The sequence below is a fragment of the Notolabrus celidotus genome, chromosome 6 (assembly GCF_009762535.1).
Source record: "Notolabrus celidotus isolate fNotCel1 chromosome 6, fNotCel1.pri, whole genome shotgun sequence".
NCBI lineage: Eukaryota > Metazoa > Chordata > Actinopteri > Labriformes > Labridae > Notolabrus > Notolabrus celidotus.
This window is the reverse complement of record NC_048277.1, coordinates 6,389,861-6,408,326: the sequence shown is the minus strand read 5'-3', so window position 1 is coordinate 6,408,326 and position 18,466 is coordinate 6,389,861. Positions and strand designations below refer to the sequence as shown.

Sequence of the window (18,466 nt, the reverse complement as noted above, 5' to 3'; positions counted from 1 at the left end):
GAGTTGTAGGGGCAACAAGCTTTGTGCAGGTGAATCCTGTCTGGGAAGGGCTGGCTGAGTGACTGTGCAGTCAGAGCTGCTGAGGACTTGAGTGGTTATTTCATCTGTCAAACAGCGGTGGCATGCGACAGTATGAAGACTAAACTCTAAACGTTATACTACTGATATTTCCTCTAGGTTGCTATTTTTAAATTATATTTATTTTCCCTTTTGGTTCATTTATTCTTATTCACACCTAATTCCTCACCTGCTGATGTTTTGGTTTGCTCTTGGTGGTGCTTCATGTAATGTTTGCTGTTTTACTGAATTCTGGTAATCCAACATGGACTTGAGTATCCTTAAATCGAATCCTGGTCTTGATCATATTTGGGATGTGGTGTTTACATGCACACAGAAAGACCTGCTTATCATATCCCTGTAACCCTAACCTGTGATTGGATGTTTATTTTTTAAAAACACAAACTGCTGCAATCTAAGAAAAAGGAGACTAGTGTGGCTTAATGTGAACTTAGCATTCATTAACATCACGTTGCAGATATGCATCAGCATTCAGAGGATTGAGAATAGGACTCAGCATTATTTATTGATAAATACTGTTCACTGTTTTTGATATTTTCTTCTATATGTTCCAAATAATCTATATGCTCCCTGCTCTAGTTGCAAGCACTGACATGTGTACTTTCTTGATGCACACTCATGTGGCGTGTTGTTCAGTAACTGTTCCTGCCAGGACGCCTGGATTGATTAAGAAATGACTCAGACCAGAGACGTTTGGTTACTTGACTACAACACTAAGGCTGGGTGGGATTCAACTTTTCTTTTAAACACTGCCAAACTTTAAGAACAAAACTCTAAAACAGATGCACATGAAGGTGTCTGTGTAACTTCTAATGCTTCTGAGTATGCTCATATAAAGCATGTAGACCAAACATTTATCCAAACACAGTTTCAGATCATCCCCTCCTGCCTTGATGCTCTATAACAGAGACCACTGCTGTCATAAAGCTGATTCATCTTCATTCAGCCTGGCTCAAAGCTACCTGCTCAGGTCAGCTGGTAAGATGACGTGGTAACATTCACATTGTCAGAAGTGTACTCTGATTCTGTCCTTGATCCCTGAGACCGTCTTCTTGTCAGATTGAGTTGTATGCATGTGTTACCAACAAGGCCACTTTATTCAAAGGCAGAGGCTCGGCCAGTAATAACACATAAAGGTGAAATGATGCTCAGAGAACAGACAAGGGACAGCTCTTTTATTTACTGTGTCTACATGACTAATGAACATTTGGCAGATTGTGAGTGTTTTCAAGGACAAACATTTGGTGGACTTTTATGAGGCAGCTTGAGGAAACAGTACTGGATAGGTTTATGAAACCCAGGGCAGCAGATACGTTAGTATGGCACTGTGTTTATTGTTGTATATTAATTAATTTGGTCCTTAAAGGTTATATATGGACTGTGGAAAACAGTCATCACTGCCACACAATGCTTTGTATCTGACTCTTTTTTAACCTAGCTTTCATTATGGTTATTATTTGAATTCTAGCTTTTTATTGGGAGTCGACAATAAAAGTTTTCCATCTTGATGTGTTTGACCTTTTATCTGTTAGTGCAGTAATTGTAATGAACTGCAAGTATCTTGCAGAGAACCAGATACCATCCACAATCTGAGAGGAGCAGAGGACATCTGCTATTTATCAGCAGCGTAATAACAGTCTTTAATGACATGCTCTCTATCAAGTCTTTAAAACATATAAAGCCGCTCTGACTGTTAATAATTAGATTTTTAAAAAGCTCCAAAGGGCTGACCATGTGCCTCAGTATAACCAGTCTGAGATGTTTTCATCTACCAGAAAATCTCGCTTCAAGCATGCTATCTGGAAGTATACACCCGGTTAAAGTGTCCTGAAGTAATGCAGCAAATCTCAGCTCCAACTGACCCCAACCCCTGACTCCCCTGGAGGGGTTTACAAACACAGCTTTCTTTTGTAACATCTGTGGAAGCTATGTGTCAGCAGCGAGGGAATCAAGAAAAAAACAAACTTTTTTAAAGCAGAAAAGAAGATAAGAGGAGATGTTTCTCACCAGAGGATGTGTGAACTCAGGGGCATGGTCGTTTTTGTCTGTGATGGTAATGGTAGCTGTTGCTGTCCCGGTCAGGCCCACTTCTCTTCCTGACATGTCCTTGGCCACAATCTCTAATTCATATGTTGTGGTCGGCAGTGTCTGAAAGATAAATGAATAGTGACAGAGTTAGAAAAGGAAGGCATAAAACATAACATAAAAGACAAATACGTATTGTGCGGCAAATTCTGCAGAGAAAGAAACAAAGAGGTGACCGCGAGAGGAACTGTAGACACAGCTCTTCTGATGTGAAAAGGGAAGTAAGTTAAAACAGGTATATGCAGAGAAGCACTGCACCTGCAAACACTTTACAGTATGAGATAAACATTTACACAGCGGCAGCTCTGCATCAGGAAGGATTCATACACACTGTTTTTCAGTTAATATCACTGATGATCTGCAAATCTATGAATGCTTGAGACTCTTTGAGAGATTGATAATCATAAATGAGAGGAGTGATAAGAAATATGATGGATTGACTTATTCCATGTTGCAAGAGCTAACACGTATTACCATGTTTGATGTCTCTGTAAGACTCTTGAACAACACTTGGACGCTCCAATAATAGTCCACTAGAGGCTGGCACAGCTAAATTTACTACATAATAGCTGCAAAAATTCATAATAGTTTAAATGTTCATCCTCACGCTTACACGTCAGTGCTAAAAGCTTCAGTAAACACTCTTCATAACTCTAGGAAAAGGTCAGGACCCCACATTTTGAAATCCCTCTGTGGTAAAAAGAGAGAATAAGTTACCCTAAGCTACGAAGTACAGGTTTCTGTACATCCATTTGAAAGATTTCCAAAAGCTCAGAGCTGGTTTTAACACACATCCTTCACAATGCTTTGGGCAGATCAAGGTCTCCATTTCATGCCTGCAAAAACAAACTATTTTCCTCAACGTAATCCATGAAATCAAAGCCGTCACTCAGGGATTCTGTAGTTTCTGTTGTGCTATAAGAGTCTTCATACCTTTTCTTACCTTCTTTTTCTTTTTTCTAGTTCTGAATATGAAACCAAGAGTTAGGTATTAATAATACCTGAGCCAAACAGATGTGTTTCATGCATACAATACTAATCAAGCCCAATGATTCTGCCCTGCAACACACAGAAGGGGGAGGGCTCCGTTTGTGATTACACTGTAGCGTCCCTTTAAGCACAAATAAATAAGATTTGGGATTCATTTACCGGCCTGCCAGCATCTGCAATCTATACAACAATTGGAGAAATATAGCTGCAGATACAGGGAGAGGATGGCATTCATAATGATCGTGGCAGCAATTATCATTTGTTGCCATAATTCATGCGTAATAGAGACGTTGACTCTGGTGTGTAAATAACAGGAGGTAGGGCCTGCTTAAGCCAACATTTATTTATCTGCTGCAGGGTTTTCTCCCTACTGGGGGTGTTAGCTGTCACATGCTTAATAAACTTCATCCATCTGTCTCCCTGAGCATGCTGCTGAAGCTCTCTTCTGCATCATAGATACACCTCTGTCTGCATGTATGCTCCTACTCTTATCAACCTATGATTCAAAATGCAGAGGAGTGAGATACACATGAGCGCTGGTTACAAATATTCTCAGCAACATAATCACATAAGTTCAGCATTTTTGCCTTTTTTTAATTGGAAGAATTCCCCCCAAAGAAGGATTTCTACAAGGGCTTGGGTAACACAGCGACTACAACACCAACAGGAGGGCATTGATGGACCAGCTGATGGCCACAAAGGTAACTCACATTCAGATTCATACAACTTTATTCATCCAAAGAAGAGCAACTCATTTATAGCTTACTAAACAACATATCCATCATGCATACACTGCATGCACAATTATTAGGCCCTTGAGTATTTTTGTGAATATGTTAAAAACTATATTAACAGTCGTTTTCAAATTTGTCAAGAAGTCAGATGGTGAATATATTTCTTCAACTGTGTGGTTAAAATGATGCTTTTCAAATTATGTCGGGTGTATTTTTAAATAAATGCAGAATCTACAGAAACGAGCGTGCCAAATTATTATGCATGTTGGTGATAAGAGCATATAACTTGTGGAATTAAAAACTAGGCACCATTTTAAATGTTCTGTTGATTGAAAATAATAATATTTACTACAATTTTATTCAAACTTCAACAAAAGCAACTGTTTTCTTTACATTTGTGTACAAAATAAAACTGTTAATGTCTGAAACATTTCAAATCTAAAGTGTTTCTCAAATGTCCAATATAACCTCCTTTTCTTTCAGTGAGGGTCAGAGGTCACTGGTAAACTGATTTAGTGAGGTTTCTGATGATTTCTCTGCTGACTCTATGAGCTGTACCTTGTATGGCTTTCCAAAGATGCTCTTTTGGGCTGTATTTCTTGCCATTACTGTAAATTATCATCTTCAGCATTGACCACAAGTTCTCCTTTACAAAACAAAAGTTCCTCACAGCAGCTTTAAAATCATCTTACTGACATTAAAAGAGTTCAGCTTTCTCAATAGGTAAATCCTCTGCTGGCTTCTTTTGAGACCATATTGACATCAAACTTCAATTTAGGATCAAACACACTTCCAAGATATTTGTATGATTCGACAGTCTGTACATGTTCCCTGTGAATGACACTAACTTTGTGCTCAGTATTGTGTCTGAAATCAATAATCATATCCTTAGTTTTGGAGACATTAAGGTGGATCTGCTCCAGATCCTGAAAAGTTCCACAAGACATTTGTTGAATCTTCTGTTAGACATGGACTGTAAGTGACTAAAAATGTATTTTGAATTTGACTTTTTACGGTATTTGTACAAAATTAAATGGTTGGATGCACTGCTTTCATGGTACCAGACTTTTCAATTTCAATAAGATACCAGTAAAAATCAAACAAGACTGTGATGTGCTTCCACACCACAGGAACACAATATGAACACTTGGGGCCGAGTGTACCAGCTTGGGGCAAACTCAGTCTGTTGTATCTCTTTCATGGGACCTAGCTATGACTGACCATTGACTTGAACTTACACACAGTGCACCAAGCCTGACTGAGACAAGTTTGTATCAAGAGCGTCACTATAAAGCAGCATAATCACTGACATGTATGGAGAGAATTCAACCAGTTTCACAGGACTGGAAATTATTGACAGCTGAGAACACCTGCACCAGAGCGCCTCATTTCTATCTAGCGCATGACTTTAGTCAAAGGGAGAGCTGATGAATTCAAACAGAGCTTAATGGACAAAAAGAAACCTTGAAATCGGCTCAGAGTGTGCTCTCTGTCTAATTTTCTTACTAATTCAGTCATTTTATGGGCTTCGCTCATGGTGCAGTGCCATGAAACCTGAAGGGAGCATGTCATATTGTCGCCTCCTTCCTCTGGTTTTTGTCTGTCTGCAGGATATGTAAACAACACATGTCTTATTGGACTCTGAAAGACATCAGTAATTGTTGACCTACAGTATATGATGACAGCTAGCGGTGTAGAGGCTGTGACAGAGAGCGGAGCAGAGACACACAGCAGGCAGTAAGAAGTGCGACTTCAGCTGCAAGCAAACCAAATTTGGGACCTTCCTGCACATTTGTGCGGAAATGCAGAAGTATTTTTATATGTTCTTTATAGAGTAACTGCTGTGAAATAACCACAAAATATTTTCTCAATATCAGTGTCACTGCTTTGATTCAGCATTCTCTCTCTTCACTATTGCTCTAGGTTGATTGACCACTGTTGTATTCTTGCTCTCTCTATCATTTGCTTTCTGATTGAATTTTGTTATGCATCATGGTTTTGCTTTCTTTGTCGTTGGATCACAGTTGGTAATAATACAAGCTATTTCATAATTGTCTGGGATATTCATCTATTAACTCACCATTGTGTCTGGACTCTTTGCTCTGCCTCATAATGTCACTGATATTTTCATTCATGGACGTTCATCCTGATTCTTGTTGATGATACTGTTAACTGATAAATAGCTGGGCTAAATCCGGCCTCACACTGTACACAAATCCTCTGATGGGCTCAGTGTCAAAGTGAGCAGCAGTGCTAGCTGTCAGTGTGTTCTGCTCTTGCTTGTTCTCATCATACATAGAGCTCTAATCAATCTAATCTGAGGCAGGCAGGGGGGAGATCAGACGATCGATGTGGCTTCACACCTTCCGGCCCCTTTTAATTATCACATCAACGGGAGCTGAGACACACTGACACATGCTCTGAGATGACACATTGAGGTCAGGAATGACATAATGTATGGGAAGCTGACCTTTACATCACTCATTGGTTCGTCAACTTCCTTTTTGAAGTGTATTTGTTGCTGTTACCATTTTGGTTCTCTGGAGTAAGGAGTGAGCGTATTTGAATGACAGGCTGAAGCTGGAAGAGCGTGAGTGGTTGGAAAACATCACATTCGCAAAGCTAAACATCCTGACACACATGGAGAGCATATTAGCTTACTAATGAGCTGTGATTTCAAATACATATGATTATGTTTGTGTTACTTTTGGGTTGTTTATTTGACTTGAGCCGTCATGTGGTATATAGAAAGCAGGCTGCTCGCTCACTCAGTTCTCAGTATGGAGAGAGAGTGGTTGGTGATTAGCATGTTTCTATTTAAAGAACCAGTCTCCCTATCAATGCATCTCTCTGACCAACAAAAAACTAACAATAATCCTCACCCCCATGAAAGAGCTGCCTCAAACAAACCATTGAATGAACAAACTAATGAGCCAGGTTCTTTAAGCACAGACATCAATGCTAATTAGTGCTAATATATAATTTGAAATGCAAATTCCCTGACAAGAAAAAAAACATGCAGCACATACTTCTTTAATGGTCTGTTGGTGCAATAAACTGGACTGCAAGCCATATTAACATCTACACTGCCAAACTGGAATAAACACTTGACAGCAGCTAGCAACAACCACCTGTGATTAAAGCAACAACCACTTGATATGTTTTTCATAAATGAATTAACTAGAATAATCACATGATTAGAGGAGCTGAAAGACAAAAAAACAAACATTTCCCCAGACATTAAACATTTACTTTTCTGTAAATTTGGGCATTAAATATTCAATGAACTCACTTCTCGAGCCAGCCTCATGTGGCTGATTGAGGAACTGCAGCTTTTGGTTCTGCATGTTGGCTTTATTTCTCAGGAGGTTGCCACTTTAGCTCAGCATGCAAGCTAACCTTTGAGAAAACAATCCCTTAAATACCAAATTTACTTACACAGGATAAAGCAGGGCTATTCAGTCAGTTTCCATTTACAGGACACTTTATACCTTAAGGAAAATACCAACACAGAGGCTAGCATCGCCCCCTGTCTTAAACTCTATCTATTCAAGCAGCTGCTCTACAGGAGATTGTGGAAAGAGCAAGACAACAAGCAGGTGTTTCCATCGATACTTTGTCACACATACTGGGTGACAGGGTTGTCCCTCACAAGCAGCTACTGCTCCATCAAACACCATGCAGGCAGATGGTGCTCCGCGGACCTGTGAGTGTAGAAAATCCATGCACACGAACATGCATGAATACACAACATGCACACACACACCAGCACACAGTAATACACTTTTGCCCTCCAGCTGGAGACGAGGAGGGCTTAGGGATACCTGCAGTCTCAGTGGTGTCTAAACACATTGAGCGTGGCCTCCTCTGGCGACTGACAACGTCTTAATGAGTATTTCCTGAGTCTCAACTCAATTATAAACTCCCAGGCAGTACCTGGCCAGGAAAGGATGTTCAAATTCACTCTGGGCAAGAGTTACTGCATCTGGGAATTTTCCTCCAGTTTACAGAAAACTTCTACTGGCAAAGTGTGAAGTGAGTGATATAATCCTCCAAGTCAACTCTTTCATTTTTCAGCTCCTAAACTTGTCTGGCAGCACTTCATTAAACTTTTGTGAGCAGTAATGGCATCTTAGCCAGTGGGATAAGAAATTCTCAGTCCATTACTCCTGTGGGCTTTGATAGACTAAATCAAATGAAAGGCGGAGTGTTTATAGAAGAAAAGGGATATAAAGCAGAGTTGTCGACCAACTGTACTTCTCAATATCTGTTCTGTGTCTTTGTACAGTCATGTTTTTTAGCAATCTGGTGCAGAGAGAAAAGAGATCAACAATCTTAATTCCTGTGGTGCAAGTTTTTCTTTGCTTTGTTATTATTGTTATTTAAATCATCGCCCTCCGAGCGGGTGACACATGTTGAAATCTAACCAGAGACCCTTTATCGCATGTCATCACCCCTCTCTCTCCTTCCAGATTCCTACTCCTATAATGATCTTAGCAATAATTTAAAATCATAAATAAATAATGTTAGTTCAGTGCATTTGAAAACAATTTAATTGTTTGTCTTTGTTTCAGTATTTTGGATGGTTAATTTAAAAAGATTGATTATCTAAGACACTACAAAGGCTGCACCTGTGGACGCAACCTTGATCAGTTGGGGATTTTTGCATTTTTTGTCATATACTGTATGTCAAATACTTTGGTGCTAAAGGGGTGAGTAGAGGTCTGGTCTTTATACTCTATACAGTCCATCATGTCATGGCTATCCATTATGAGTTTGTATACCACTGTTAGTATTTCTGTCTGGACCACAGCTGTGGAGTCGGTTACACTGTCACACGCTGAAACTTCCTCCGTACCTTGACTCAAACTGTGTACATGTACTGCTGATGTTGTTCCTTCAGAGTGACATACTCTCTCTCTAACAGTTAATATTTAATCTGCTGACACTGTTTCTGCATTAAAATCTTGTCTTGACATGCATTTTTTACAGCCTTCCCTTTTTGCTAGAAGCATCACTTGTTCCTGTGACACAGCTTTCATGTGCAACCTCAAGTTTTAAGTCATCTGAGCTGTTCCTCTTGTTTTTAAGTCATCTGAGCTGTTCCTCTTTTTTTAAGTCATCTGAGCTGTTCCTCCTGTTTTTAAGTCATTTGAGCTGTTCCTCCTGTTTTTAAGTCATCTGAGCTGTTCCTCTTTTTTTAAGTCATCTGAGCTGTTCCTCCTGTTTTTAAGTCATTTGAGCTGTTCCTCCTGTTTTTAAGTCATCCCAGCTGTTCCTCCTGTTTTTAAGTCATCTGAGCTGGTCCTCCTGTTTTAAATCATCTGTGATGTTCCTCCTGTTTTTAAATAATCTATTCTGTCCCTCCTGTTTTTAAGTCATCTGAGCTCTTCCTCTCGTTTAAGTCATCTGAGCTGTTCCTCTTTTTTTAAGTCATCTGAGCTGTTCCTCCTGTTTTTAAGTCATTTGAGCTGGTCCTCCTGTTTTAAATCATCTGTGATGTTCCTCCTGTTTTTAAATAATCTATTCTGTCCCTCCTGTTTTTAAGTCATCTGAGCTCTTCCTCTCGTTTAAGTCATCTGAGCTGTTCCTCTTTTTTTAAGTCATCTGAACTGTTCCTTTTGTTTTTAAGTAATCCCAGCTGTTCCTCCTGTTTTTAAGTCATTTGAGCTGTTCCTCCTGTTTTTAAGTCATTTGAGCTGTTCCTCCTGTTTTTAAGTCATTTGAGCTGTTCCTCCTGTTTTTAAGTCATCTGAGCGTTCCTCTTTTTTTAAGTCATCTGAGCTGTTCCTCTTTTTTTAAATCACCTGAGCTGTTCCTCTTGTTTTTAAGTCATTTGAGCTGTTCCCCCTGTTTTTAAGTCATTTAAAGTGTTCCTCCTGTTTTTAAGTTTTTTAAACATTTTCCTCCTGTTTTGAAGTCATCTGAGCTGCTCCTCTTGCTTTTAAGTCATCTGAGCTGTTCCTCCTGTTTTTAAGTAATCTGAGCTGTTCCTCCTGTTTAAGTCATCTGAGCTGTTTCTCCTGTTTTTAAGTCATCTGAGCTGTTCCTCCTGTTTTTAAGTCATTTGAGCTGGTCCTCCTGTTTTTAAGTCATCTGAGCTGTTACTCCTGTTTAAGTCATCTGAGCTGTTCCTCTTTTTTTAAGTCATCTGAGCTGTTCCTCTTTTTTTAAATCATCTGAGCTGTTCCTCTTGTTTTTAAGTCATTTGAGCTGTTCCTCCTGTTTTTAAGTCATTTAAAGTGTTCCTCCTGTTTTAAAGTCATTTAAACATTTTCCTCCTGTTTTTAAGTCATCTGAGCTGCTCCTCTTTTTTTAAGTCATCTGAGCTGTTCCTCTTTTTTTAAATCATCTGAGCTGTTCCTCTTGTTTTTAAGTCATTTGAGCTGTTCCTCCTGTTTTTAAGTCATTTAAAGTGTTCCTCCTGTTTTTAAGTCATTTAAACATTTTCCTCCTGTTTTTAAGTCATCTGAGCTGCTCCTCTTGCTTTTAAGTCATCTGAGCTGTTCCTCCTGTTTTTAAGTCATCTGAGCTGTTCCTCCTGTTTAAGTCATCTGAGCTGTTCCTCCTGTTTTTAAGTCATCTGAGCTGTTCCTCTAGTTTTTAAGTCATCTGAGCTGTTCCTCCCGTTTTTAAGTCATCTGAGCTGTTCCTCCTGTTTTTAAGTCATCTGAGCTGCTCCTCTTGCTTTTAAGTCATCTGAGCTGCTCCTCTTGCTTTTAAGTCATCTGAGCTGTTCCTCTTTTTTTTAAGTCGTTTGAGCTGTTCCTCCCGTTTAAGTCATCTGAGCTGTTCCTCTTGCTTTTAAGTCATCTGAGCTGTTCCTCTTGCTTTTAAGTCATCTGAGCTGTTCCTCTTGCTTTTAAGTCATCTGAGCTGTTCCTATTGCTTTTAAGTCATCCGAGCTGTTCCTCCTGTTTTTAAGTCATCTGAGCTGTTCCTCCTGTTTTTAAGTCATCTGAGCTGTTCCTCTCGTTTTTAAGTCATCTGAGCTGTTCCTCTCGTTTTTAAGTCATCTGAGCTGTTCCTCTCGTTTTTGAACAGCTGTTTTGCTTAAAGTTAACTGTGTATGAGTTTTTAAATCTATCTTTGTGTTTTTACTCCTTTGCCTTAAAATCCTTGCAAATTAATCTTTACCTTTAATAATATGACATATTTTACATATAAATCTTACTTTTGAGGCTCCAGCCTTGATCATCGTTCAACCCTCAATTAAATGTTGCTTTTGGAGTCATGGGTGTTTCTTTTATTTTGAGGTATTCCCGCATAGCTAATGTTCATCATTCTGTGCTTTATCGTTGTCCTACCTTTCATCAGTCCTGCAGATTATCTCAGTGTCAATCCTAGGAGATTAATAGAGCATGTTTCCTGGTTTCCTAAAGGCAGCAGAGCCTCTGTCCTGCCAAAGTAACTTTGTTTTCATGAGGACAAATGTTAACTTTTGGACAAACTGAACTTAAGAGTGAACAAAATAAAACATCATAACCTCCTGAAGAAAAGCTCTGCTTCTTTCTAAAGTGCCGTTTAATTTCCTTTGTTAAATTGAAGTGGGAGGAAATCTAGGAAGCCATGAGTGAATTCATGGAGTGATTGTGTTTGTGAAAAACCGATGTGAAAGTGAACAAAGAGCTAATGAAGTTGAGCATAGCGGATGATATGACAGGCCTTGTTTCAGAGACATCTGATAGGAGAATGACATTTCACACTGTCACATTCTGGTTTGAAAGGATTTCATCAAAGCCCATTGAATGAAGGCTGATCCCGGCACAAAGCATGGAGAAGGAAGAGGATGAGAGGACGAGGGAGAGAGTGGAGTGGAGAGGGATGAGTAAGGAGAGGAAGAGAATAGACAGAGAGGAAAAGAGAGCAGCCTGACATCTGAGACACCGCATTAACTCTCTGAATAGGTGTGATATTATAATCAAATTGGCAGTGGGTTCTTTGTTCTCCTCTGGTCCTTCACTAGTCCTCGCTCCAAGCACCAAACCACCGGCTATTCTTCAGGCTTCTTTTCAAACGCTTACAGAAATGATGACAGATGCACAAAGGCTCAGAAGAAGATTCCAACAGGAGTTTTACAAAAATCCACTTGAGACTGTATTTTTACATGAGCAGCATTATTCCTTTCACCTTTACGCCCTCATATACCACTCCTGCTTAGTCTTCTGGTTGAGGGACTCTTCTGCTTGATGCATACATTTTCTTTCTTCCTTGGCATTGAAATGTGCAGCAGCCCCCCCCCCTCCTACCGTCTCACCAGACACACTACATTTACAGTAACCCTACAAAATAAGAGCATAACAAGATGATAACTGAAATGAATAACCAGCATTTGTAAAAGTGGAAGTAACTTTTGTCTTTGTCTGTATTTTGTTTGAAACTAATTGATATCAAATAATGAGTCCCTTGTCACATGTAAGTCACGAATCAGCAAAAATGTTATTTCAACAAAAGATTCCCCTAGTCCCCGAAAAACACTTCAACCTGAAATAAAATAAGTGAAATACTAGAAGCTGCTGGACCTTAGCTTCCTTCAAAATAAGAAAAAGAAAATAATTTCAAAAGAAAAAGAAAGTTGGATGGTCATCAATCACCTTCCTCCAGTCACCCCGCCCCCTCATCACAAGCAATTCAGTTTTTTTTCTTTATATATATACTGTATGTATATTTATGTAATATCTTGAAATAAGTCATGTCTGGACTTGCCAGGTGGATGTAGCTTACATAAAGTTTAAAACTATATTTTTGGGCATTTTTTGCCTTTAATGGATAGGACAGCTAAATAGAGCGTAAATGTGGGGGGTAGAGAGTGGGGGAGGACATGCAGCAAATGGTCAAGGCAGGGAATTGAACCCATGACCACTGCCAAAAGGACTATAGCCTCTGTATATGTGACGCATGCATAACCCCCCAAGCCAACAGCACCCAAGATATTTTTAGTTTTAAAAAAACTGCTTTGTTTGTGTCTCAGTTGACTATTACATTTTTACAACAAGGCTTTGATTTAAAGGTTAAATTACCCTGAGGTCTCACAGCGTCACTTTCAGGACAGGCTTGCTAATATTTCAAGCTGCGTTCCTTTTCCTGAACATAAATAAATTCAAAAGCAGTCTGAGTATCGAGACAGGGTAGTTATTTTTCATGAAAACAATCTTTTACTTCAAAATTCTGTCTTTGCATACCGTTCCTCCACTGAGCTCAGAAAAGATCAGCTCTTTAGAGGAAAAGCACAAAGGAATTTCATAATGAGCACAAAGTAACATTGAAAGACGTTCACATCATTTGACTGAGACTGCAAAATACATTAGTGTTTCTGATTAACTTTGAAGTACTTGTCTGCCACATCTTGTGCCACAAAACAATACCTTGTGCACAAAAGATAGCAGCCATCGCCTTGTGAGATTTGATCTGTAAAATTGTGTACTCATCATGTACCAGGATATGTTATTTTAAAATGGAAACCAAACTTCACATCCTGCTGATCAGCATGAATTCCTGGGTTTTGAGGACTTCAAACTGGAATGAAAACCATTGCCTCTTTAAAGAACTTCACTCCAACTGCGACTGGAGCGTGGCACACAGCAGGTGTTTGTGAGTCAGTGTGACAGTTCTGTGACAGGATCTTAAATAAATAAAACACAGCCATCACAGATATTTCTCAAATCCTGTTTATGCTAATATTATATGTAAATTAATTCACTCTTCATACAAAAACAGTAATTACATTTCAAACTTTCACTCTCCCTCAAACATTTTAGCTCCACTTCACCTCACAGGTCACAGGACCGCCCGCACTCCACCTCTATAGACATATGATTAATCACTCTGGCGATGGTTAATTACAGTAGGATGGCAGCCACGTGAGACCCTTTTCTAGGCCACTGCAACCTACGCAAGTGATCTATTTCTTTCATCAGCCTCTAAAGGCATGGTTAGCATTCACCCAGAGGAGACACCGAGGGACATATGGGGGTGTTAGTGGGAGGGTGACACACTGATAACAAGGTTTAATTTTAAGTTGCTCCCCCCGTCTCTTTTCTTCTTTAAAAATCACAAAAGGGGTATTGATAGCTGCATGAAATGTGCAAAACAAAACACTTCAGGGGGGCAGGGTTATTAAAAAGGCAGAACAATGAAACTGGCCATAATCCAACTTTGACATTTAACACAAACGTAATTTTCTAGTTTAATCCAATATCCACTATCTTATGTATAATGAACTGCCAAATATATCTTAAAAAATCTAAATACAGACTAAAATCATAACAATTATGTAACATTCAGAATCATAGATGTATTGTATTGAACCTCACACATGCAGAGGAGGAGGGTTATGATGTAAAGCTGTCAACTGTGATATTCCCTAAAGTCCCTCTCTCTATCTGGGACTAGGATGCAACATTTTGAACATTAATATGATACTAATGATAAATCAAATTTACCAATACCTGTTTCCATATCATGGCAACAAGAAATGAACTCCTGGGTACCAAAATTGGTAAAAGCCAATACATTGACCCAGAATAAAACTTGCATATTCCTATTTTAATTACCAATAACAATCCATCTGAAGTGTGTGGTGGTGTTTGTATCTGGATTTTCAGAGTTTCTTATTTTGGACATCTCAAAGCATCCATCACTGTTCAGTGTGAGGCTTCCTGTCAACAGTCTTTAGGTGAGGACTCATAGAAACATATAGGGACCAGGTGACATCACTGTCTCTCTCCTCTGCTCCATCAGTCTGCAGCAGACAGTAACCTAACACGTGCCTCCCATGAGACGCCCAGAGGCTTCACACAATACTGTTATTCGCAGACCTGTGAACTTAAGTCCCGACCCCTCGTCAGGGGGTGCCTGGGAGGTTGCAGAAGTTGCAGAAACTTGAGGGAAATGGAACACAATAAAAAACAAGTGTGACCAGTTCACTTTTCACTCTTAAGGCTGATTTATACTTCTGCGTCTCCCCTACGCAGCAGGGGCTGACGCAGACATGAGCACCACATACTTGTGCGTCGATGTGTCCGTGTCGCGCAGCAATTCTCTGCCGAAACGCCTGAGGGCAGTGCGGTCTCTCTGATGGCCGGCCGCCTGCTTCCGGTCCCACTACGATCTCTGTTTACTTTTCCACAGCGATTCAGAGCGTGCTATGTTAATCTACAGCTGATACATCTTGCTGTTTATCATACAGACATGATTACATGAAGAATAGAGAGGAGGAGATGAAATACACGGCCGATGTGCGGTCGATGTCCGGGATCCCGGAAGTGCTGTAAATGCGGGAAAGACAAAGCCGCCGAGCTGACCAATCACAGGGCTTGCGGTCCACGTCTCTACGGGGAGTTACATTTTGGAGGAGGTGCACATCAGCTACGTGCGTAGGCCTCACCGTAGGTACGGGAGCTACGCGGACCCCCGGCGTAGGGTACGCCGTTGATTCAACGCAGAAGTATAAATCAGCCTTTAGGCTCACTGTCATCTCTGTTTTGAGATTATTGGAAGTCGTCTGGTTTGTGGTCTGAGTAGCATTCACCAACCAGGTATCAGCAAGCTGTGGTGTATGCAAGAAAAACAGTCTGTATGGAGGGCAAAAGCAGGAGGAACACAATCTACTGTAATGACATCCCATCAGCTACAATTATCGATAACCTGACTACGATTTATTTCTCTCTATAAACTTACGGATTCAATTTTTAATATTTGCTATCTTACCAAAGAAGCTTTGGGCCACTATGTTTTCTAGTTAAAGCTGGGGTTGGTAATCAGATTTAGATACACTTTTTGTCATACTGGTTAAAATGATCTTTATGTCCTGATGGCAATCATTACATGATGTGTTCCTAAAAAAGAGTGAAAAAAACCTGCTATCTACAGCCAGAGTAAACCTGGGAAAACACTAACCAATCACCGTTTTTTGGCTCCCCAAATTTTAAACCAATCAAATCCCGTCCAGCCGTTCTGCCCTCCTCCTGTGCGTACATTTCCCCGGCGTGCACTCCTCCGAGTCCCCGTCTCCTGCCTCTACTTCCCCTGACTCTATTTACTGCCCCTCTCGCTCGTCCTCGGGCCTGTCCCCTCTGACCTGATGAGGTGCTTTGCTCAGGACTGTACTGTAGTCCGGATCAGAGTCTAAAAAGCTCTCACCAACAAGCAGAATAATTAATGGCGTTCAGTAAGTCCTACAGAAAATATATATTTATTGTAGCGTCCGTCCGGACGCTGTAGTGATGACGAGCCGATTTGTGAACACGTTGAGCTTTAATAACCGGTCACTGTCGGCCGTGATCACGCCAACCAACAAAACAACAATCAATGTTTGAATGAATGAAAAACTTCTCCTCTCCTCTCTCACACTCGCACACTCTACACCTCTCCTGATGCCTTCACTGACCGTCAACACTGTATGAATTAAGAACATCTACACTGAACACGTTTAACAAACAGTAGAGCTGTTACAGTATTATATATGTGTTATAACTTTTCTCCTGATATCGTGTCACCGGTACAACTGGATAATGCTAGCATGATAGTTGTGAGTTCTAACAGCAGCCATGTTTGTTTGTGTTTTAAACTTTCACTATGATAATGTTTTGGTGAGGACCGGTTTTGAATCAGTCACGATCATATGGTCGAGAATCAGCGGCGCTCGTGCATGTGAGCGGGGGGGGCGTCGTTTTGGAGGAGCTCCGAGGGAGGAGGGGAGGGGTTAGAGTCATGAGGAAAAGCTACATTCAAATTCATGCTGGTTTTCAGAGACTACCAACCCTAGCTTTAATCCAGGTTAATCCAGTATATATATAAATGTAAAAATTTGCTTTTTTCATTCCAACTTTAATCTCAAATGTCTGAGAGAAAGTCACAATATACCCATAATGCATGCCTTCTCTTATTTTGTTATATGAGTTAAAAGTATGACCTTAGACCTGTTGATATTATATGTCACATTGTTTCAAAGTGCATGGTATTCATAAGTTTTATTGTATTGGAACATTAGACTGAAAAATGTTGAATACATTACCCATGCACAACTCTTGACAGCTCCAAAGGTTTAAAGTGTTTGCATATATTTTCAACTCATGTAATCATTCATTTATTTCAAAGTTAACATTGACATTTTATTGATACTTCTTTAAGTAGATGCATTCAAATTCTTTTCACAGCATGTGAGTAAGTAGCCTCAGGCACGTCCCTCCACTCTGACTGAGACTCCGCCAACCCTGATTCAGCGCAATGCTTTGAAGAGCTCAATATTTCATGTAAATTATTACGTTAAGATATCTCATCTAATTAGAGAAAATACTTCTCTGGTAAATGAGTTTCATAAACACGTGGAGGAACATGCTTGGAATACAAACTGTAGTCCAAAGTGTGGACCTGACTTCTCGTAGATTCAAATACTATTATCTTGACTTCAGCCTCCATCACTTCTTACTAACCTCACTGCATACAAATGAGAAAGCATCTAATCGACCATAAGAATGAGCCTGGATGATCCAGCCTTGACAGTGAACTCACTGATGCAGCATTACATTGAAGGAGTGAATCACTGCTGCTTGATTCTGGTTCCTTGGCTCAAAAGAAAAAACACTCTGGCCATCAGAAACAGAGATACCTCTTCTTCCTCCTCTGGGACATCACTGTGCAAAAAAGACTGATACATGAGGGAGAACCGGTCGAGCTTTTCCCCCCAAGGTCCTTCCTTGCAATTTGTGGACTATCACTCTCACAATGAGGTGATAATAACCGACAAATCCCAAAACAATTTCCCTGCTCAACTGTATCACACCGTCTACACAGGAGGCAGCGTGTGAAAAGAATGTTAACAGAGCAGCTTTATTTCTGTATGTCTATACAGGATGCATTCAGGAGCAGCAGTGACTATAGCTCACCCCTGAGCTAAATTCAAAGGGCTGTAATAAAAAGCAAGGAAACTTACAAAGGCTGTTCTGTAGGTGTACAGACAGCAGGACTGCATAAAATAAAAGTGTTTCTTTTCAACAAATTGCTCCTGAGACAACTACTGAAAATGCAGCTGAAACAAAGAAGCTCAACACATCCAAGTATCTTTTGTCAAATATTAACAGAAAAACTTCAAGGATAAAAAGTCTTATATTATCTTTTATTTGTGTTTGGTGTCCAGCAGAAGATTAGAGACAACATCAGAGAGTGCACACGTCTCTTCAGAACAGATGATTGTTCAAACATTAAGCACAGAGCAGAAGTAGTTGCATCAATATCACCTGGGGGAACTATCAAATACTAAATTAAAGATCTAAAACAGCTCTGATTTCATTCAGAGCTCTCTCAGGGATACTAAAATGTTAACTAATTAAGGTGACGCCTTTCCTGGCTTTACAAACAATCCCTGCATGTTCAATAAATAACAGATAACTGCATCTGAAGGACTGAGTCAGAGATGGTTCTTAGTTTGATAATCCTTTGGGTGGTGCAGCTCACAGCTCTATTTCTTCAAACTTTTTAAATTTAAATAAACATGTTTGAGACTGAAGCCCCATACTCCTAAAGGTCCTGTCTGAGAATCCTGCATTTTACTTTCCTGTATTTAGACTACAACTGTGCAA

At 39.9% G+C, this 18,466-nt stretch overlaps 1 protein-coding gene across 1 annotated transcript in view; it reads right to left on the bottom strand.

Annotated features, from left to right (window-relative positions):
• Positions 1–18,466, bottom strand: part of cdh13 (cadherin 13, H-cadherin (heart)) — a 463,737-nt gene that overhangs the window by 111,949 nt on the left and 333,322 nt on the right. The window contains exon 9 of the mRNA XM_034685408.1: positions 2,086–2,226. Within this exon, the coding sequence (XP_034541299.1) occupies positions 2,086–2,226 (141 nt within the window). The remainder of the gene's footprint in view (positions 1–2,085; positions 2,227–18,466) is intronic.